The sequence below is a fragment of the Budorcas taxicolor genome, chromosome 21 (genome assembly GCF_023091745.1).
Source record: "Budorcas taxicolor isolate Tak-1 chromosome 21, Takin1.1, whole genome shotgun sequence".
Lineage (NCBI taxonomy): Eukaryota > Metazoa > Chordata > Mammalia > Artiodactyla > Bovidae > Budorcas > Budorcas taxicolor.
Window position 1 is genome coordinate 23945539 of NC_068930.1, and position 21993 is coordinate 23967531.

Below are 21993 nucleotides of genomic sequence, written 5' to 3' on the forward strand. Positions count from 1 at the left end.
CTGTTCAGCTGCTCAGTTGTGTCTGACTCTGCAACCCCATGGACTGCAGCACATCAGGCTTCCCTGTCCTTCACCATCTCCCAGAGTTTGCTCAAACTCATGTCCATTGAGTCAGTGATGCCATCCGGCCATCTCATCCTCTGTTGCCCCCTTCACCTTCTGGCCTCAATCTTCCCCAGGGTCAGATTCTTTTCCAGTGAGTCAGCTCTTTGCATCATGTGGCCAAAGTATTGAAGCTTCAGCTTCAGCGTCAGTTCTTCCAATGAATATTCAGGGCTGATTTCCTTTAGAATTGACTGGTTGGATCTCCTTGCTGTCCAAGGGGCTCTGCAGAGTCTTCTCCAACACCACAGGTCAGAAGCATCAATTCTTCAGTGCTCAGCCTTCTACGCTTTATATATATATATGCACTTATAGAAATTTGGGAAACAGGACAATAAATGAACTTTAATTTCTTTATTAAATTAAATAATAATTTAATTATTATTTAAGTTAATATCACCCCAACACCCCAGATCCCAGCGCTGCCATTAATGCATCAGTACATTTCTTTAAGCTTTTATCATTAGCATTTTTACTATGTTGAGATCATGTTCACTTTTTTCTTCTGGCTTTATGTCACTCCAGAATACAACTTAATGACTTTTAATTTTAAGAAAACCTTCCTTGTTGCTTTGGTTTTTAATGTCTATGTACATAAATTTCCATGGGAAGGGTGTCTATAATATCCTTCCCCACTCCCCCATGGCTGGGTCTGCTCTCTTAAGAAGGCAGTCCCTTCTGCCCTGACCCCCTCCAGTCTCCAGAGACCCATCCTGGCCCCCATCGAGTATAGAAGGTGTTCCTCTATATCCCTTTCCCAACCGTGTCTCTTCCTTTATTGACATATCTTAGCTCCTAGGTCCCACACCCTAGCCCCTCCCCAGGAGCGACTGCAGAAGCGGGGTCGGGTGGAAGGGCTTGCCTTCCCAGGGAACCTTCTGCTGGGAAGTGGGCCGGAGTCAGCATGGCTGACCAGGTGCGGGGCTGGGGGGCCAGGTGCAGGGCTCAGGGCTGAGCGAGCAGTGAGAGCTTGGGGAAGGGAAAAGCTCAGGGAAGTGCTCCCTCGGTCCAAGGACCCAGCAGGAGCCGGGAGGGGTTGCATGGTGTGGTTGCGGCAGCTCAGCTTGAAAGGGCGTTTACTTGGGCCTGATCACAGGATTCGGTCCCAGAGATAAATTAGGAAACACTGATTTAGACAAGGCATTTCCTGTTCCCTGGTGGCTCAGACAGTAAAGAATCTGCCTGCAGTGCAGGAGACCCAGGTTCAATCCCTGGGTCAGGAAGGTCCCCTGGAGAAGGGAATGGCAAACCCACTCCAGTACCCTTGCCTGAAAAATCCGATGGACAGAGGAGCCTGACAGGCTATATCCATAGCGTCGCAAAGAGTTGGACATGACTGAGCAACTGATGCCTCCACTTTCCCTGTTCTGCTTGCTCTGAGGTCTGATGTCTGGGGCTTTTCCAAAGATTATCCTGCCTCCAATACTTTATTATGTTAAATAGACCTCAGTTTCGAAAAAAGTCGGTAAGCATTTATATTCCCACAACCTAGATTCTGTCATTAACATTTTACTCTCATTGTTTCTTGCACATAAATATGTTCAAGGATTTTAATCATTTTTTTGGTCTCTGTTTACTCCTTGTGACTGAAACAGTTTCCCTTGGCCCAAAAACTAGGTGAAACTTTAAGGCAATGGATTTATGCGGCAATAGATTCAGAGTTCAAACTTGAGATAGTCTGTCCAAAGTGTTTTTGCAAAACATGCACTTGGGACTTTTATAAATAGCCAATGTGAAACTGAAGCATGCCTTTTGGAATTGGGAAGAAGGCCAGTTAGCACCCAGTGCGCCACCGCCCGCCCCTCCCACAGGCCTGGCTTCTGTTCCCATCCCTCCTGGGCCTCCAGGGCACCATTCCCATCTGGTACCACTCCCTGATGTCAGGTCTGCCGTCTTGGCTGGATCAGACTTTTGATCACAAGACAGAAATTTTAGGACACAGGAAGCTGCTAGAAACAACCCCCTCACCCCTCTTTCTTCCCTCCATGCCCCCTTTATTCCCTGTAGCCAAGCAGAAGGTGGGCTTCTGGGCTGACCCAACAGTCCCATGTCCACAGAGCACACACTCCCTTGGCGAGGGATTGGGCAGATCCCATGTGGACACCAGATGACATTTCCCTTGAGGGTGGAGGAAGAATACACCCACTGCCCCATCTTCATTGTCCCTAGGAGGGAAATTGTGGGCCTGTCCTAACCTTCCTTTGCCTTTCTTTTATTATTATTAATTGATTAATTAATATATTTATTTTACTTTGGCTGTGCTGGGTCTTTGTTGCTATACCCAGGCTTTCTTTAGCTGTCGTGAGTAGGAGCTTCTCTCCAGCTGCGGTGCACATGGGCTTTAGCTGCCCCGTGGCATGTGGAATCTCCCCAGACCAGAGATTGAATCCGTGTCCCCTGCATTGGCAGGCAAACTCTTAACTACTGCATCACCAGGGAAGTTCTGCTTTTCTCGAGAAACAGAGGGACAAACCTCTGGAAAATTATTTATAGACCCGTAGACCCCACATGTGCAGGCTGTAAGGCTACTGGAATTCAGAGGTCTTGCCTGAGGCCTTACAGATGTTCCGTCTGCTCTCCCACTTTGCAGATGGACAGCCGATCTTTTTGGAAGTTGGATGCATGCACATTGCTTCAAAACAATAGACTGCAGTCATATTTGTTATGCCATCATGGGGAAGGAAAACCCTTTCTTTGCCTGATGGTGGATGGAGGGTGTCGGAGCTCCAGGGAGGGCTGTCCCCAGGGACAGTCAGTACCTAGCCTCAGGGGGCCAGGTATCCTCCCGGGTCCCTCCTTGCTGCTGAACACCGGCACTCAGCCCAAGGAAAGGGCACTGGTGCCATGGGAGCCACCCGCCCAGCTTCCACGCGCTCCCCACACCTCTGCGGTGCCGTTGGTGGATAAACTTGCCTCCCACTTCCCAGAGCACCCAGGACCTTGGCTGCCCTCTCACCCCAGTCACCCCCACCCCCACACCCCATCTCCCTCCTGATTCAGAGAAAGCGGCCTCCTGCTCATACCCACGGCTATCTCCTCCCCCAGGCACCCAGACCTTCTTGTCCACTGGGCCAGTGACCTCTTCCCTCCATTTTCTTAGTCACAGGCATGTGTCCCCACTGCATTCCCGAGTTAGGAAACAAGCCAGCGCCTTCCCAGTTCTGAGCCGCCTTATTCCTCTTCCACCCAGAGCCCAGCTCCCAGTGACTACACCCCACTCCTGAAGCCCTCTTCCCCCATCTGCGCCCTGGCCCACTACAGACTCCACCACGGGGGTCACTCTGGCCCCATTTCTCAGCCAACATCCTCCCACAGTCATTTTTGTGAGTTTTTCCTAGTATTTCTGTGGGATAAATTGGAGGTGGGCTTTCAGAGTTACAGGGGAGGTACGTCTGAAAGGGCAGATTCACCCTGCGTCCTTAACGCCCTCCCCAGACTGGCCAAGAAATGAGAGACAAAACTCATAGTTCGTAACTAATTTAATTTGGAAATTAAGGAGGTTGAGCATCTTTATGTTATATCTATTCTATGTTTCTCTGTCTCCTTCTGCAAATTGACCTGGCTCTTTTTCTCATGGCTGAGTTCTTTTTATTTATGTATATGGCTCTGCCAGGTCTTAATTGTGGCACGTGGGATCTGGTTCTCTGACCAGGGATCGAACACAGGCCCCCTGCACTTGGTGCGGGAAGTCTTAGCCACTGGGCCACGAAGGAAGTCCTCATTTGCTTTTGATTTTAAAGAGTTCTTTGTTAATACCTTGTAAATCATTTTGCCTGATTTGTCTTTCAGTTCAGTTCAGTTCAGTCGCTCAGTCGTGTCCAACTCTTTGCGACCCCATGAATCGCAGCACACCAGGCCTCCCTGTCCATCAGCAACTCCCGGAGTTCACTCAGACTCACGTCCATCAAGTCAGTGATGCCATCCAGCCATCTCATCCTCTGTCGTCCCCTTCTCCTCCTGCCCCCAATCAGGGGGCAGCATCAGAGTCTTTTTCCCTCCCAGCATCAGAGTCTTTTCCAATGAGTCAACTCTTCACATGAGGTGGCCAAAGTACTGTAGTTTCAGCTTTAGCATCATTCCTTCCAAAGAAATCCCAGGGCTAATCTCCTTCAGAATGGACTGGTTGGATCTCCTTGCAGTCCAAGGGACTCTCAAGAGTCTTCTCCAACACCACAGTTCAAAAGCATCGATTCTTCAGCACTCAGCCTTCTTCACAGTCCAACTCTCACATCCATACATGACCACTGGAAAAACCATAGCCTTGATTAGACAGACCTTAGTTGGCAAAGTAATGTCTCTGGTTTTGAATATACTATCTAGGTTGGTCATAACTTTTCTTCCAAGGAGTAAGCGTCTTTTAATTTCATGGCTGCAGTTGCCATCTGCAGTGATTTTGGAGCCCCCCAAAATAAAGTCTGACACTGTTTCCACTGTTTCCTCATCTATTTCCCATGAAGTGATGGGACCGGATGCCATGATCTTCGTTTTCTGAATGTTGAGCTTTAGGCCAACTTTTTCAGTCTCCACTTTCACTTTCATCAAGAGGCTTTTTAGTTCCTCTTCACTTTCTGCCATAAGGGTGGTGTCATCTGCATATCTGAGGTTATTGATATTTCTCCCAGCAATCTTGATTCCAGCTTGTGTTTCTTCCAGTCCAGCATTTCTCATGATGTTGGTTAGGAGTAATTTTGGTTGCCTGTTTAGCCAAACAGAAGTTGTGGAGTGAGATGTTTCCCCTTCTTCCCTCAGGCTTTGCTGATGGGTGGTATGTAACTGAATCACTTTGCTGTTCAGCAGTAATTCACACAACATTGTAGATCAACTATTCTTCAGTTTTAAAAAATGAAAAGAATTAACCTTTCCTGAGCACCTGCTGTGTACCAGGTACTATGCTAAGTAGTTTGAGGCCCATCTTGTTTCTTACTATGGTTAACTTTATCCCCACAGTACAGCCAGGAAGCTAAGACTGACAGGTCAAGTCGCCTGTCCAGGGTCACCAGGTTCTAAGTGAGGGAGCTGGGTTTGCACATGAGCTGTGAGGGGCCAAGGCCTGCACACCTTCTGCCTGCCCCCTGCCCACCAACTCCCACACACACCCCACACACGGGAACTGAAAACTCCAAGGGCCTTCAATAGGGAAAGAGAAAGAGGCAGATCTGAGTGTTGCCGGGAAGCAACCGCCAGGATGCATTTTCAGTGAAAAAGGCAGACAGTGTGCTGCACTCTTCCTTTTAAGTTTAAAATGAGAGATGATATGCATGTCTGTACTTGTGTGTCTGAACAGTTTTCAAGGATTTACAAGGAGCCATTCGTTACAGTTTCTTCAGGAACAGAAAATAAGGGTCTGAGGTGAAAAGGAGGTTTACTTTTAATTGTATACCCACTTTTGAATCCTTTGCTTTTTTTTTTAAAGCAAAGCATAGGTTACTTACATTTAAAAAAAAAAATGCTTTAATGCACTGAGTACCGGACATCTCCGTGTCGCTGCCCCACTGGCAGAGCCGCAGAACATACCCAAACCTGTGGTCCTTGTCTTCCCCCCAGAAGTGTCCCTCTTCCCATTTGCTCTAAGCTTTTAGACGTTGTCCGCTCACTCAGGCGCCCGCGGTGGCACCCTCCCCAGAAGGCAGGCCAGCTCTCTCCTGCCTGCTCCCCGTGGCCAGCTCTGCATGCAGCCTGAAGGGCGACCCTGGGCTCTCTGATTCTGCAACACTGACTGTGCATTTATGTTTTTAAAGACTCAGCTCCGAAATCTTATCCTCTGGGAGCACTCCCCAGGCAGGAGGTGCCCTCCTCTACAGCTCTCTTCTATTGCTTCTAACTGCCTCCTGTTATGAATGTTCTTTTCCTCTTGTCACCTCACTAAACTGGGCTTCCCAGGTGGCACTAGTGGTAAAGAATCTGCCTGCCAATGCGGGAGACAGCAAGAGACAAGAGTTTGATCCCTGGATTAGGAAGATCCTCTAGAGTAGGAAATGGCAACCCATTCCAATATTCTTGCCTGGGAAATTCCATGGACAGAGGAGCCTGGCGGGCTAACAGTCCATGGGGTCGCAAAGAGTCGGACACGACTTAGTGACTGATCACCTCACTAAACTGTGGTCGGGGAGAGGGCAGCCGTTTTAGTCACTTTGATCTTTCCAACACTTCCCCCAGTGCTGGTCACTAGTACGTGCTCAAGAAATGTGACACGTAACTAGTGGCATTCGGATGTATTTAACGTTGGTCCTGCAAATAGACTTTTAGATCATAAATTCACCTTCCATCTCTCCCATTATTCCTTCTGCAAAGCTGATTCAGGTACCTTCTGTGCTCCAGGCCAAGTCCTGAGAACACAGACAGGAAGCAGAAGTGTCATCTGGGGAGTTTCTCATATCAGCCCAGGGTGGTCAGGGTCTGCCCTGGGGACCTAGAAGCCCTGAGTGGGGGGTGGGGTGGGGGGGAATAGGGAGTGGGGGGACGCGGTACAAAGCTGGTTCCTCTCATCAATGGCCTGTCCCACAGTATTCAGAACCTGGCGAAGTACAAGGTGAAAGAGGAAGAGCACTGGACCCGGCTGCGGAGGTATTCCTTGCTTCTCCAAAAAGAGGACCTTAAGAAGTGATCGGGCTGCGGCCCTAGGCTCCGAAGAGGTTGGCAGCAGGCAGGCTTTGCCCTGAATGCTCTGAGATCAAGAGACAAGACAAAGGGCTGCAGCTCAGTAGGCCTCAGGGGCCTGCCTTGCAGTCTGGGACCTCTGCAAGCCAGCAAGGGGAGAGACATGATTTCGGGGTGGCGGGGTGGGGGGGGGGGGTCTTCAACCTATAAGCCACTTGTCAGAATGCTCAGGAGAGCAGATGTCACCTAAATAAACAGCGATATTGTTTCCAGACTCCAAAGCTGCTGTGGTGTGTATCCTTCGTTCCCACTCAGTCCAGACCCCCAGCAGGCCCCAGACAATGAGGTCAGCCAGAGTCCCAGGCCTGGTGAGGCCGTTTGCCTCATAGGCCCACAAGGAGAGCAGAAGCCACTCTGCTCAAATAAGCAAGACACCCAGTCCACCGGGCTCTGTATGGCCCCCTTTTCTCTTGGCCCACTTGTTTGCCCTCTCTTTGCTGTTTCATAACCTTTGTGGAATCGCTCTGGAGAGGCTGAGGCTCAGAGTGGTTGATTGCCTGAGGTCACACAGGTGTGAGAGGCAAAGTGGGTGCACGCAGGAATTTTGCCACTGCTGCCTCTTGTCTGCTGCCTGGGAACCCTAGAGGAGACTAGGGGGCTGGGCCCTACCTTTTTCTTTTCTAGAAACTGCACTTCCCAGGAAAATTGGGTGGAGTCAGTCCCCTGCCGCTCAAAGCTTAGGCCTGTCTCTCTGAGGACACCGTGTGGTGCCTTTGAGAACTGCAGGTGGTTAGTGCGCCCCAGCCTCTCCCAAGGCTGAATGCTTGCATGGTTTGTGACCAACCTAGACATCATATTAAAAAGCAGAGACATTACTTTGTCATCAAAGGTCTGTCTATTCAAGGCTATGGTTTTTCCAGTAGTCATGTATGGATGTGAGAGTTGGACTATAAAGAAAGTTGAGTGCCAAAGAATTGATGCTTTTGAGCTGTGGTGTTGGAGAAGACTCTTGAGAGTCCCTTGGACTGCAAGCAGATCCAACCAGTCCATCCTAAAGGAAATCAGTCCTGAATATTCACTGGAAGGACTGATGTTGAAGCTGAAACTCCAATACTTTGGCCACCTGATGTGAAGAACTCACTCATTTGAAAAGACCCTGATGCTGGAAAAGTTTGAAGATGGGAGGGGAAGGGGACAACAGAGGATGAAATGGTTGGATGGCATCACTGACTCAATGGACATGAATTTGAGTTGGTGATGGACAGGGAGGCCTGGTGTGCTGTAGTCCATGGGGTCACAAAGAGTCGGACACGACTAAGCGACTGCACTGAACTGAACTGTTTCTGTGTCCCCATCCACCTTCTCCCCTGAGTCATACACAGTCTTTGTTGGCATGACCCCTGCCTCATGGCAGGGGGCATGACACCTGACTAGTTGAATGCCCCCTGGATGAAGAGATCCCCACCCGAGACACTCTGCCGCTCGCCATCCTCTCCATGAGAATGAAAACACAGCAGGAAAAAACCCCACAAAAACAGAACGCTCTACAGTATCCTTTTCCTCTACACAGTAGGCATGGTGGCTGGCAGGTCTCTCTGGGATGAGGAAGGAAAATTTAGGATGATTGTCTTGGCTTTACACGCCACCTAAATGTGACGGGGAACTGACATTTACAGGGCATCTACCGGGGTCTCTGTATTTTAGATAAAAGCCTTAAGTCACTTTGTGAAATGTAAGTATGATTATCCCCATCTACCAAGGAGGGAAATTGAGACTGCAGTTAAGACTTGGAACAATCTTATCAAATCCTGGTGGACTTTTTCAATAGCAAAAGTCAGAAACCCAACTCAAACTAACTTCAGCAACAAGGAGAATTTGTTGGCTCATGGAGTGTAAAAGTCTAGACATAATGTTTCCATGTGGTTGGCCCCAGGTCAGGTTGTTTATTTTTGTTTTGTTTTGTTTTCGTATCTATTTTTCTTTATTTACTTATTTGGCTACACCAGGTCTTAGTTTCAGCATGCAGGATCTAGTTCCCTGACCAGGGATTGAACCTGGGTCCCCTGCATTGGGAGCATAGAGTCTTAGCTACTGGACCACCAGGGAAGTCCCCAACCCCCAGTTTTGATTCCCTTTTTCAGGTAGGCCCTTCTGCTTGGGTGGCAAAATGACCACTAACAGCACCCACGGTGACTGTCCCTTTTTCAGTGGTTCCAGCAAAGTCCTGAGCCTGCTCCTCACTGGCCTGCACGTGGTCACGTCCCTGAACCACTCACTGTGATGACCATTTAAACCTGCACACGCGCCCATCCCTAGAGGGGCATGGAGGTCATGGCCACCCGAACTAAGGAAGGGAGAGCAGCATCTACAAAATACGGCTGTCTCACGGGAGCAACACATGTGGTCAGCAGGCAGCGGCAGGTCCCTGCCGGTGATGGCACTGGTGGCCCATGTGCTTTAGGAGCTTTATTTCAGACCCCTCAACACACATACATACTACTTGCTTGACAGGCTACAGCAAAGCCCAGATCTGTTGCGTACCACTCACCAATGTCGCCACCCAATGAACAGGTACACTTTGTTGTTGTTTAGTCGCTCAGTCGTGTCCGACTTTTTGAGACCCCATGGACTCCTGCCAGGCTCCTCTATCCATGGGGATTCTCCAGGCAAAGATAGTGGAGGGGGTTGCCATGTCCTTCTCCAGGGGATTTTCTCAGGCCATGTCTCTTGCATCTCCTGCATTGGCTGGTGGATTCTTTACCACTGCACCACCAGGGAAGCCGCAACCAGGTATACTAGCTTTGCGAAAATTTCCTTGTTCTTTTTCTGTGCTCCAGTGTCCTCATCTGTAAAATAGCTACAGGTGCCCCACCACCTGCCCACCTTGCCTGTGGATCTGAGGCTAAAATGATTTGAAATTAGTTGTTGGATTTATTTTTAAAAAACATTTTATTTTTTAACAGTATATATAAATAGCATTCTCCTTTAACCTTTTGAACTTTCCTCAGGGCATGTGCAATTCTATCTAGGTTCCTGACCCTGGATGGAACCCGCATTGGAAGCCTGGAGTCTTAACCACCAGGAAAGCGCCCCCAGTTGGTGAATTTAAAGCCTTAAACACAGCCCCGGCTCGTCTGGTTGCTCCGTATATATGTGCTTCTCCACCATGACAGTTCTGACCCCTGGGAGCTGCGAGGGCGGCCATCGGCGACAAGAGCCGGGCAAGATCCGCCGCTGATGCCATCCTCCGCCCCCCCCCCCACCCCCACGCCCACCCCACTTCCAGCAGGCCTGCGCGCAGCCCGCTCCGGACCAGCCCCCCACGGTGAGGGGACGCGCCACCCAGCGCGTCTGTCCCTGCTCAGCTGTCGCATAGGCGATGCGCCCGCGGGGAAGCACACCGGCCCCGGAGTCACACCCAGGTCCCAGTCTCAACGCGGCCCCTGATCGTCCTCAACTTCCCATCCTCCAAACGGCCGCGCTAAAAAAGCTCGACAGGTTAGCAGAGAACTGACAGCGCGCCCTCGCCCAGGGCTCACCTACCTGGGAGCCGCTCTCTGCCCTCCTCCCGGTGGGTGCGAGCGGGGCCCCCCAGGAAGGGAGTGGGGTGCGGAGGGGTGGGAGGCGCCCCTTCCCATCTCCAGCCCTCTTATTAGCGGGGACGTGTTAATGGAAATTCACACCCAGGTGCTAATAAACAGTGGGCCGCTCCTGGGCTGGAGAGCGAGGGGAGGCGCACCCCAGGGGAGGGGGCTGGCCGATGAGCCCCACTTATCTATGAAAAGACTTGCTAATAACTTTAATTCCCCATCCTAAACCACGGGGCCTTTACTATGCAAATAGATTTTTCTAAACTGGGCAGGGTCCTGGAGAAGACTTCCCACTCAGTTCCTTAGGGCCCTGGGAGGGAAGAGAGAGTTGGGGGCGGAGGCGCGGGAAAGGGGGTGGATCAGTGAAGGTGTGAGGTCCCGCCCCCTGCAGGGCCTCTGCTTTTGGATCCCACTCCCTACAACCAAATGCTGGCGAGGGTGCGCCAGGACTCCTGAATTACACACTGTGACCCCCACCCCACTCTGAGTTACTGCCCCTCCTGGCCTGGGCCAGAGCATTGGGAATGATCTCTGAAGTGGTTTCAAAACAAATCAATATCAACCTATAAATAGATAAACTGTGCTACACGCATGCAATGGAATATTACTGAGCAAAAAATATAAATGAAGTACTGATACACGAGAAAATACGATGCTTTCATTCATATGAAAGTCCAGAATAGGCAAATCTGTAGAGCTAGAAGAAAGCAGATGAGTGGGCTGGGCTAGAGAATAGGGGGATGGAGTAACAGGGAATCACTGCTAAATGGTTACAGGGTCTCTTTTGAGGGGTAGTAAAAATGACCCAAAATAAGACAGTGGTTACCTAACTATGAATATACTAAAACCATTGAATTATGTACTTGAATGCATTTCATGGTATAAATTATACCTCAATAAAGGTATTTTTTTGGGAACGCATGTACACCCATAGTGGATTCATGTCAATGTATGGCAAAACCAATACAGTATTGTAAAATTAAAATAAATAAATAAATAGTCAAAAAAAAAAAAGGTATTTTTTAAAAATGCCAAGGTCAGTATTTCAAAGATGCTTGAGGGGGGCAGAGGAGGAGAACTGAGCATTCATAGACGGCTGAGAGACCCTTTAACCCACCTCACCAACCCCCAGGCTTGACTGCTCACCAGACCCCCTGACTGAACCCAGGTTTCCCCTTCCCCCATACAGCATTTCCCTCATCTGAATCCAAGCCTAGATCCAGGTCAGTTCTGTGGATCTGGATACAACCGATGGACCTCTCATCTTGGCCTGAGCCAGGCCTCTGGGAGGTCACAGCTATTTAAAATTGGGACTGACCCACCTGTGTTATGTCCCTAAACATGGGAGAGAAACCACAGTGAAGGGAGATGGGAGAATCCCAGGGTCTAGGCCTTGATGCTCCAGCACAAGGGCAGTAGAGGCATGCAGTGAGCCCTTGGAGCTGGCGTCCTGCCAGACCCCAGAAAGAATGGAGCAGGCAAAACCCAACCAGGCCCGAGAGCTCGGATTCTGGAAGTCATATCTGGGTTTGAGTGCTGATCCTTGGTTTATCCTTCTGTAAAATAATTACTTAGGAATAAAATGTGTAAAGACCCGGTGCACAGTAAGTATGCACTAACGAACGCATTTTCTACAGAGATACTTGGTTTTATCCAGGTTCAAAGAAAAGGTGGACAGACTCAGCTTGCGGCCGCTTTCTCAAATAAAACCCCGCCCCCTTCAGGAGGGCCCATCGGGAATGAGGGGGTGCTAAAACGGGGCTGGGGGCAAGGAGGAAGGGGTCTGAGGCTGTGTGCTTTGGGGACTCCCAAATCCCTGACGTCCTTTGGAGGAGGGGAGGGAAGCTTTGTGTCCCTGTGAAGGAAGAACTTGCCAACTGACACCAGCACAGAGTTTATTCACAAATAAATAAATACATACTAGGCAGACCTCCTGCCTGTCTCCAAGTGTCTACCCTCTGAGTCCCTCCATCGCGGAAGGGGTTGCGGAAGTCCGTCCTAGGTGGGGACCGGCTCTCACTTTCAGCGATGCCCATGCCGGTATCTCCGGTGCCCTCTTTCAGGAAAGGGAGTCTGGAGAGGGACCGCTTCGAAGGCGCGGAGGCCAAAAAGGCGTCGGTGCTCACAGAATCGGGCGCCAGATGTTCGCCGTCACTTCAACTTCTCAGGCCGGCGGCCACTCCAGGGGCAAGAGGGGCATCGAGGTCTCCAGCAGGGCCAGTACGTCGCCGGGAAAGAGCTGGAGGAGACAGGAGACAGCGTGGTCCTCAGCGTGAGGCCGCCGAGCCTGGGTGTCCGCGCTCGCGAGCTCCGCTCTCGGGGGCCTTCGGCGTCCCCAGTGCCCCCCTCCCTCCCCTCGCCGCTCGGGCGCCCCGCGCACGCCAACCGTGTTGCTCCAGAGAGGGAGCAGGCGAGCCGGGCCGCCGGTGGGGGAGCCCCACGGGGGCTGGTCCCCGGAGTGTGAGGTGGGGATATGAGACGGTAGGTAGTGCCACCCCACGACGGCGCTGGGCCGGGAGGGAGTTCCGCGCGAAGGAGGGCGATACTAACCCGGGATGAGGGGCTCGGCTCCATCGCCGGTCCTTCCGGGCACGCCGCCCCGCGGTCGTAAAGCACCGGAGGGTCGCGCAGCTCGGGCGCTGCCAGGGCTCCGGGGCGGGCGGGCGGGGACCCCCAGGACACCGCGGCGCCGGCGGCCGGGCCGGAGCAGCAGCCTCGCGTCTGCGCCTCCGCGGGGCCGCCGTCGGGGCACAGCGCGCAGCCCCGAGGGGGCGCCGCGTCGCCGCGCTGCCGGCGCCGGCGCTGCAGGCTGTCCTCGCTGAGGCCCAGCACGGCCGACAGGTGTCCGATGTAGCGGATGGCCAGGCGCAGCGTCTCGATCTTGGTCAGGCTCTGGCCGGCGGGCGCCACGGACGGAGGCAGGAAGCGGCGCAGCTCGTGGAGGGCGCGGGCGAGCGTGCGCATGCGCAGCTTCTCGCGCTCGCTGGCGCTCTGCCGCTGCCCCGCGCCCAGGCGGCCGCCCCGCGCGCCTCGCCTCCCAGCTGCCGGGGCGCGGAGGGCGGCGCGGGTGGCCGAGCTCCTGGGGCTCGGCACGGGGCTGCCGGCCGGGACGCTGCCCCAAGAGTCCGGGGACGAAGCGGGGGAGCAGCCGCAGTCCGCGTCGGCGGCCGGCGGCGGCTGAGCTGGGCCCCAGCCTGCCGCGAGCATCCAGGACTCAGAGAGCGGAGGGCACAGGGACTGGGCCATGGCAGCGGCGGCGTGTCTGGGGGCCGGCGGCCGGCGACCGCTTTATCCCCGAGCCCCGAAGTGTGAAGTGGCCTCTTCCAGGCCGCATCAGCACTTCAAAGGGGGCTCGGGGGGCCTGGCGGGGGCGGGGCTTGACCCTTTGAACCAACGTCGGGGTGGGGGTTGCGGGGGGGCGAAGGTGTCGGCCTGTTGGCTGCGCCAGGTTGGCCCCACCTGGGCCCTCGCATGGAACCTGACCCGGACACTCCGGCCTTCTGCTCGCGCCAGTGGCAGGCGCTGTCCAGGGTGTTGGACCAGCTCAGCAGGCTAAAGGAAGCCAGGTCAGGGAACTGCAAGTTCTGGTACCTAGGTTTGGGTCTGCCTTCTTGTTTTCTTGAGGGTTTTCCTGGTGGCTCAGCGGTAAAGAATCTGCCTGCCAATGCAAGAGACATGGATTCGATCCCTGGTCCAGGAAGATCCCACACGCCTCGGAGTAACTAAGCTCAGTGCACCACATCTATTGTGCCTGTGCTCCAGATAGAGCCTGGGAGCGGCAACTACTGAAGCCCCCGCGCACCCTAGAGCCAGGGCTCTGCAACAAGAGAAGCCGCCGCAATGAGAAGAGCCCACGCAGCAACCAAGACCCAGCACAGCCAGAAATAAATAAATGCTTAAAAAAAAAGTTTTATTTAACCTTCGTTTCCAGTTTGTATAATGGGGGAGAAGGAAATGGCAACCCACTCCAGTATTCTTTCCTGGAGACTCCCATGGACAGAGGAGCCTGGCAGGTTAATACAGCCCATGGGGTGGCACAGAGTCGGACATGACTGAGTGACTAACAGGCACACTGTGGCAGCAAGTCCCTGGACTCCTGTAGAGGCCAGGAGGGAGTGGAGCCCTGACTCCACGTTCCTCCTCCAGGGCAGACTGGTCCTGGGTGCAGCCTTCCCTGGTGGTGGTGAGTGGGAGAGACGAAGCTATCCTAGGTAAATCCAGCAAGCTGGCAGGATCTGGGCAGGCTGGTGAACCATCTGAGCTGGAGGAGAGGAGCCCTGCTGCCCTCCAGGACACCCTCAGCCTGGCAGGGTCAAGGGCTTGGCCTGTTGCCACAGCTGCCACCTCTGGCCTTTAGCTGGTATCCCACCACTTTGGGGCAGATATAACGGGTTTTGCCAATGAAATGTGAGTGACAATGACACAGAAAAAGCACTTAAGAAAATTCAGAGTAATTCCCTGGTGGTCCAGTGGTTAGGACTCAGCACTCTTACTGCAGGGGCCCCAGGTTCTATCCCTGGTCAGGAAATAAGATCCCACAAGCCACAGCATGGCAAAAAACAAAAAACACCCCTTCATGATAAAACTTTTCAGCAAATTTAGGCTAAAGGAGAACTTTCTCAGTCTGATGAAAGGCATCCTCAGGGAACCTACAGTTCACAGCATACTAACTAGGGAAAGACTGAAAGATTTCCTTCAAAACTCAGAACAAGGCGAGGATGTTGGCTCCTACCCATAGCTTGTCAATGTTGGGAGATGGGGGTCTCACCTGTGGAATAAGGAAAGAGAAATAAAAGGCATATGGATTGGAAAGGAAGAAATAAAACTGTCTGCATTTATGGACAACATGATTGTCCACATGGGAAAGCTCAGAGTGTCTGCATCGCCTGCCTGACCCCTTGGGTCTGAGTTTACACGTTGTCACAATAGCTCCTTCAAGCATGGAAGTCTGCTCTCCAGCTGGACTGTGAAGTATTTGGTGTCTGCTATCATGTCTTCCAAAGAAGTGGTGTCTAGGGTTTCTTTCAGAGGTCTACTGTTTTGCGTCCCCCAGGCTTCCAGTTCTGTGAGACTCATGGGTGAGCTGCTTTGTAGCAAAGAAAGCCAAGTGACTTGGTAGCTTCTTCCTGAGCATCTTTGCTCACCACCACCCATCTCCCCTTGTCTCCTTTCTCTTCTACTGCCCTTGGCCTCTTCTAACACCCTCTATACCCCCTACTCTGCAGTCTGTCCCAGCAGCCCCAGATGCTTATGCCCATGATCACATATAGGAGAGACAGTGCCAACCCACCCCTGGAGAGAAGGGGTAGACTCCATGCCATGAGCACATGCCACAGGGCCCATTGGCTCCATAGGAGAGCCTGGGCTACAAGGACCCTCCCGGGCCTGCAGCTGTCAGCATGGTCTGCCCTGTCTGGATCCTGGACAATGGATGGGGTTCTAGATTCAAGCCAAGAACCTGGCATTAGACCCCCCCTAAATCCCACTTGACTGGAGCTAACAAACAGTGGAAACAGGTTGTAGGAGGAGGTGCAGAGTCAAAGCTGGTCAGGTAGGAGGGGTGGGATCCCAGGGGGCTCTGGGCATGCTGTTGCCAACCTCTGAATGTCAACAAATTCCTCCAGTTCCCATACAATTCTGATTTCCACTTTGTAGCTAATAATTGAGAAAACTCAGAATGACCAGGCTTCCCGAGTGGCTCAGACAGTAAAGAATCCACTTGCAATGCAGGAGACCCAGGGTTTGATCCCTGGGTTGGGAAGATATCCTGGAAAAGGAAATGGCTACCCGATCCAGTATTCTTGCCTGGAGATCCCATGGATATAGGAGCCTAGTGGGCTACAGTCCATGGGGTCACACAGAATCAGACACAATTGAGTGACTAATACTTTCACTTTCAGAATGACCAAAAGCTCCTAGGAAATCAGCCACCCTTTTATTGTATTCTTATATTATTTATTTGAAAATCTAATACATGCATGTGATTAAAAGTTGAATAAGGACAGAGGGCATATCAAATCTCTTTACTCTTCTGCCTCTGAGGTCTCCAATTCCTAGTCCAGGGGAAACCATCATGACTGGTTTGTGGGCAACAATGCTCTTAAAATGAATTTTTGTTAAGTACAAAATCAACTAGACATTCTTTAAACAAAGGGCCATATGTGTGTGGGAGGTAGACTGTTGATCCTGAAAACACAGCTCTGGCCCCTGAGGATGCTCAAATCTGAAAGCCAACAGTTAACATTCATTGTTCACTTATGTGGGGACCACCGAAAGCTGTGGAGCAAGAGAGGGACACCATGCGTGGCGTGTGATGGGAAGATCTCTGGTGTCAGGGTTGAGAGAGGGTTAAAAGGATTCAGGGGTGTCCATGGAGGCCAAGAACTCACACACACAAAAAAACGGCATGAGAGAGGCGGGGTGGTTCCGCCCCCAACTCCAGTCTTTCCGTCTTCATCTTTCCATCTTCAGCTCCAAGGCTGACAAATTGGAGGTGCCAGCTGGAATCCCTCCCTCTCCCGTGACCCCTCAAGGCCCAGTGTGTGCAAGGCTATGGGCCTGCTGAAGCCAAGTGGGGGGAAAGGAGGGACCCCCAAGCCGGAGCCCGGGCTCTCCGGGCTCCCATCAGCTGGCCTCCTTCTTCCCCGAGTCCCCATGCCTCTCGCACCTTTGATCTTCTTATCGCCAGCCCCTCCGGTGGGTTCATTAGGGAGCTGCCCCAGTTAATGAGTTCTCCGGGCAGCAGGGCCCACACGCCCTCCCGCTGGGCTGAGGCCTTCACACCTCTGGGGCCTGTGTTTTGACAAGTGCCAGAACCAGTGGCTCCTGCTCCCCTGGCCCGAGCCTGCCTCCCCCTGCCAACGTGTAAGGCTGGGAAATGAGGCCTTGGGGCAGCCCCACTGAGCGGAGGTGAGAGTTCAGCGGGTCCTAGGCCAGGGTGGGGGCAGGCAGGACAGGGCAGCACCCCCTTGGGCTGGGGCCTGGGTCTCAGCCTTGCTTCTAGGAGCCAGCTGGCTGCCTCGGGTCGAGCCTGGATCCTGGGCGCTGCCCCCTCCCACCTCCCAGCCTCAGTGCCCTCATTTCCCCGGCCAGCCCCTCTGACAGGAGAGTGCTAATCAAAGGTGCAATGTCAGTCTTCCCCTCGCAGCCCCTAATCCCGACCCCGCCGGAGCCAGAGGCCCCAGGAGAAGGAAGCCAGAGGCCCCAGGAGAAGGAAGAGGCTCTCCTACCGCCAGCCTGTTTAGCATCAGCAGGGACACCTCCTGGGAGGCTCCTAATTTGGGTGTTCCCTGTTGCCAGGGATCTTCCCACCACACCTCGGCACAAGTCTGAGAGAAAGGCCCTTTCAAGGAGAGTAATTGCTGTTCATGAAGCCCCACCTTTAGGCAGCCTAGGACACCCCTCCTAGGGGTGTAGCTTAGAATCGAATCCCTCTTCTGCCACGTACCAGCTGTGTCACTTGGGTAACTCAGTCTCCATCCCTTCCATGAGTCCTGCCTGCTGTGCTGATGTTGCAAGGGTGTCAAGTCATCCTGCACAGACCATACTTCCAGCAGTGCCCCATGCATGTCCCTGCTGCCACTTGGGGCCTGGCCTCGGCCAGATCGCAGCTCACAAGCGCGCTGTGATGTGGATGTCACCGCTTCACCTGCTAGTTAAGGAAATGGAGGCGCAGGGGGTGGTCCTATGTCACATGGCCAGTAGGGGCAGAGCCAGGGTCCATCTGGCGCTGTTTGGGACCCAAGCCAGTGTCCTGTCCTCCCACCAGCTCCCCTGTCTCCTCTGGAAACCTCCAGTGGCTCCTTACTCCTGGAGGGCCGCCTCAAGAATGAGGGTGCAGAGAGGGGGCAATGCCCCCTAGTCCTCAAGGCCCCCTGAAACCTCGCTACAAGTCACCCGGATCTGTTGAGATATTAAAAATGTAAAGCATTTCCAGATCCACCCTGGACCTGCTTGAGCCAGAATCCCTGGAGGAGATTCCGAGTATGTAAAGTGAAATGTCCCGAGAACGATGAAGCTCAGCCACTTTTGAGAAGCCGTGCCCTACAGTGAGCCCCCCGAATCCAGAGAGTGGAAGAGGCATGGGGAGTGCCCAGCCCCCACCATGGAGCCTATACTCCACTGTGTCATGGACAGATGAGGCCATGCTTGTGTTGGAGGTGGGGCTGCAGCCGCCTGGAGCCCAGAGCCATCAGAGGGCCCAGCAGGAAGGCTCCCAGCTTCTCCTCCACCTCCCTCCTTCCCCATCAGCTCCCAGTGAAGGCCCCCAAGGCTCCCAGGAAGCCCCTTCCAACTGAGATCACCACCCTCCCCTCACACCTTTAGCTCCCGGAGCCACTGGCTTGGCAAGCCATATGGAATAGATTATTCTGGACCCATGATAATCTGATTATCTTGGTCATGGATCAGCTGGAATGCACAGCCAGTGAAAGTCACAGGAAGGAGGCAGAGGGGTGATGAGGAGGGAGGGGGTGGGAAGAAAGGAGAGAGATCTGTCAGATTCCTGGTAAGGCTGGGGAGGAAGTGCCAGTTCTGGGAGCCGGGCCAGGCTGAGAAGGCAGGGAAAGTAGATCGTGTCTCTCCCCTTAGAGGTGTCACATCTATGCTTCTTCATCTGGGTAAGTGGAGGAAGTTCTGAGCCTTAGAGTGAAACATGGGGAAACCGGGCATGAACGGGGTGAAGTAAGTAGCTGAACCAGCCCAAAGCAAAGATGCAGACATGTGAATACAGGGAAACTTGTCACACGGCCCCTCAGTTAGTATAGCTGTAAAATGGAGCAAGGACTCCCAACTGCCTGCTGAGATGTCCTGGGAGACTGCATGCCTTGGTTGCAAAGCATGGTCTCAGGTCAGAGAGCTGCCCCTGGGTGTCCAGGGTCCTTGCATTCCCAGCCACAGACAGCAGAGGGCGCTGCCCAGCTACCTGGGATCTTGAGATCTGGGCTGGGCGGACCTCCTGCCATTGTCAGAAGACGTTATTTATTTGTTTTTCTGGGGCCAGGGCCCATGCTGGGTGGAGGTGGTGGGCACTGGGAGCTAAGCAGATATGTCAGAGACGCTGAGGCTGGCTTAAGAAATGGGTGAGGCTGACTTCGTGCCAGTGTGATGGGCTATGTGACCCCAGAAAGTCCATTTGTTCTCTCTAGACCCCAGTTTGCTTATCTGTCCACTGGGAAAAACATACACCTGTGTGCACAAAGGTAAAGCAAGATGGAACCCAGAGGAATGAGGAGAAGGCAGAAGGGCTCAGGTCTCCCTGCCTTCCCTACATACCCCTGGAAGCAGAGGTTGAAAGCAATCAGACCATAAGCTGACCAAAACTCTAGGCTCACCAGCTCCCCCTAAGGATTTACACGCCCAACTCAGCGGCCAACTTTGGGCACATCCAGCACCAGTACCTGCAGAAAGCACAGAATGGCGCTTCCTCTGGGCAGGATACACAGGTTGCTGGCTTCTAACCCCATGCCTGCCCTGGCTGACTGCATAGCAGAACAGTAAGGAACCAGGACAATGGTGAGGCTCCAGCCAAGTCACTGGGTGGCTCCGGGCCTCAGTCAGCTCCAGGTTGTCCTTCCCAAGGGCTGGGGAAGGAGCACATCACCTCCCTTCTCCTGGGGTATCTAACTTCAGACCTAATATAGAGCAGAATGGGGGCTCCTGGGAGTGGGCTGCAATGTCTGTGTAGGGTCTGGGGAAGTGAAGAGCTTCTGAGCATAGTATCCTTTGTCAGAGACTGGGAAACAGCCCTGAACTGAGTGGAGAACATGTAGGGGGTGGGGATAAAGCTTAAGTTGCGTGCATGCATGCCAAGTTGCTTCAGTCGGGTCTCTTTGCAACCCTATGGACTGTAGCCCTCCAAATTCCTCAATCCATGGGATTTTTTAGGCAAGAATACTGGGGTGGGTTGCCAGGCCTCCTCCAGGAGATCTTCCCAACCCAGGGCTAGAACTTGCGTCTCTTATGTCTCTTGCAAAGAACCTGCCAGGCAGGTTCTTTACTGCTAGCACCACGTGGGAAGCCAGGGCTTAAGTTGACCAGATTATAAACAGAAGAAGGGTCTTACATGGTCAGTACTGATTATGTGCCTACTGAGGGTAGGATACGGAGAAGGCGATGGCATCCCACTCCAGTACTCTTGCCTGGAAAATCCCATGGATGGAAAAGCCTGGTAGGCTACAGTCCATGGGGTCACAGAGTCGGACACGACTGAGCGATCTCATTTTGACTTTTCACTTTTATGCATTGGAGAAGAAAATGGCAACCCACTCCAGTGTTCTTGCCTGGAGAATCCCAGGGACTGCGGAGCCTGGTGGGCTGCCATCTATGGGGTCGCACAGAGTTGGACACGACTGAAGCAACTTAGCAGCAGCAGCAGAGGGTAGGATAAACCCACCAAGAGAAATCCAAGTCTAGCCTTTGGGAGAGCCCAGGAAGTTCCTTCACCCTTGGAGATCATGCCTCACCCCAGGCCCTAGGAGTGCACAGTCAGCACCCAGCATGGGCGGCCCGTCTGGCGGAGGCCCCCAGGAGTGCTGACACCTGTTGCTTGCCTCCCACAACCAGGTTGGCCTCTACAACCCCCACCTCTGCCCCCTCACCGACCCTCCCCAAGGCTGGCCCCAGGCTTCAGAACAGCCTCAGCATGCCCTTTGCCCAGCGATTTCCCTGATGGGGAATTCATCCTGATAAGAAAAGATTAAAGGTGCAAGTGAAGACTTGCTGCTGAGTGACAGATCCAAACTGAAGAAAAACTCCTTCCATGTGACTTGATTGATATAAGGAAAAGCAAAAGAGAACAAAAATCTAAAAACCAACCCCTACTGTGCATTTTGCAAGGATCCACAGCAGGTGTGTGCATAAATGCATACTCACCAAGGCTAAGATCTAGGACTTATCTGGCAGGCGGGTGGGGCAGGGCTGGGTTCTCAGGGCTGATATAAAGAGATCATATCTATAAGGTTTACAATTTTAACAAGGAGTTGGCATTCACATGCGACATGTGCAATTTAAAAGTATAGGTATACGGATGTATACCTACGTGCAAAACTTGGAGGCATCTTAGTATATACTAGAAAATGTGTCACCTAAACAGTTACTGTCACACCAGGGAGTACTTTAAAATCTCATTGCAGAAATAAATCTAGCGATCTAGAAAAGGTTATTCACACGCCTGTGTGTAACACAGGAAGCTCAGCTCAGTGCTCTGTGATGAGCTGGATGGGTGGGATGAGGGGGTGGGGGGGAGGTCCGCGAGGGAGGGTCATATGTATACATATACCCGTTCACTTCGTTGTACAGCAGAAACTAACACAACATAGCAAAGCAATTACACTCCAATTTTTTGAAAGTTATTAATGCATTAGTGAGAGAAGTTGGTCACAAAACAACACGCACTTTATACAGCCAAAGGAACTGAAAGCAGAGGCTAAAATAGATGTTTGTCAGCCAACGCTCATCGCAGCATTGTTCATAACACCTAAAAGGTGGAAACAGCCCAAATGTCTATCAAGTGATGAGTGAACAAAATGTGGTATAAATGTAAAATGGGATAGTATTTGACCATAAGAAGGAATGAATGAAGCTTGGCCACATGCTACCCTGCAGATGAACCTTGATGACATTGTGATATAAGCCAGACACACCAAGGACAATACTGTATGGGTTGCCATTTCCTCCTCCAGGGGATCTTCCCAACCCAGGGGTT

General features: G+C 52.5%; 2 protein-coding genes and 1 non-coding gene across 3 annotated transcripts in view; 2 read left to right on the forward strand and 1 right to left on the reverse strand.

The window, feature by feature from the left end:
* The window catches only part of WDR93 (WD repeat domain 93), a 39230-nt gene extending 32524 nt beyond the window's left edge, over positions 1-6706 (forward strand). Inside the window, exon 16 of the mRNA XM_052660004.1 lies at positions 6607-6706. Coding sequence (XP_052515964.1) covers positions 6607-6706 — 100 coding nt within the window. The remainder of the gene's footprint in view (positions 1-6606) is intronic.
* A 5531-nt stretch (positions 6707-12237) lies between these two features.
* MESP1 (mesoderm posterior bHLH transcription factor 1) lies at positions 12238-13535 on the reverse strand. The gene is made up of 2 exons (XM_052660093.1): positions 12840-13535; positions 12238-12528 (listed from the first exon to the last, which is right to left on the reverse strand). The coding sequence occupies exons 1-2, from the start codon at positions 13533-13535 to the stop codon at positions 12454-12456; spliced, it is 771 nt and encodes a 256-aa protein (XP_052516053.1). The 3' UTR covers positions 12238-12453.
* A 1209-nt stretch (positions 13536-14744) lies between these two features.
* Positions 14745-14817, forward strand: TRNAK-CUU (transfer RNA lysine (anticodon CUU)). Its single transcript has one exon. It is a non-coding gene; the product is annotated as a tRNA-Lys (tRNA).
* Positions 14818-21993: the final 7176 nt, after the last annotated feature.

Bases quoted from the DNA above. Each gene is read 5' to 3' on its own strand.
- MESP1 (XM_052660093.1), bottom strand. From the start codon at position 13,535: ATGGCCCAGTCCCTGTGCCCTCCGCTCTCTGAGTCCTGGATGCTCGCG. The intron at 12,529-12,839 runs GTTAGTATCGCC...TGTCTCCTCCAG, and splicing joins AGCCGAGCCCCTCATCCCGG to CTCTTTCCCGGCGACGTACT.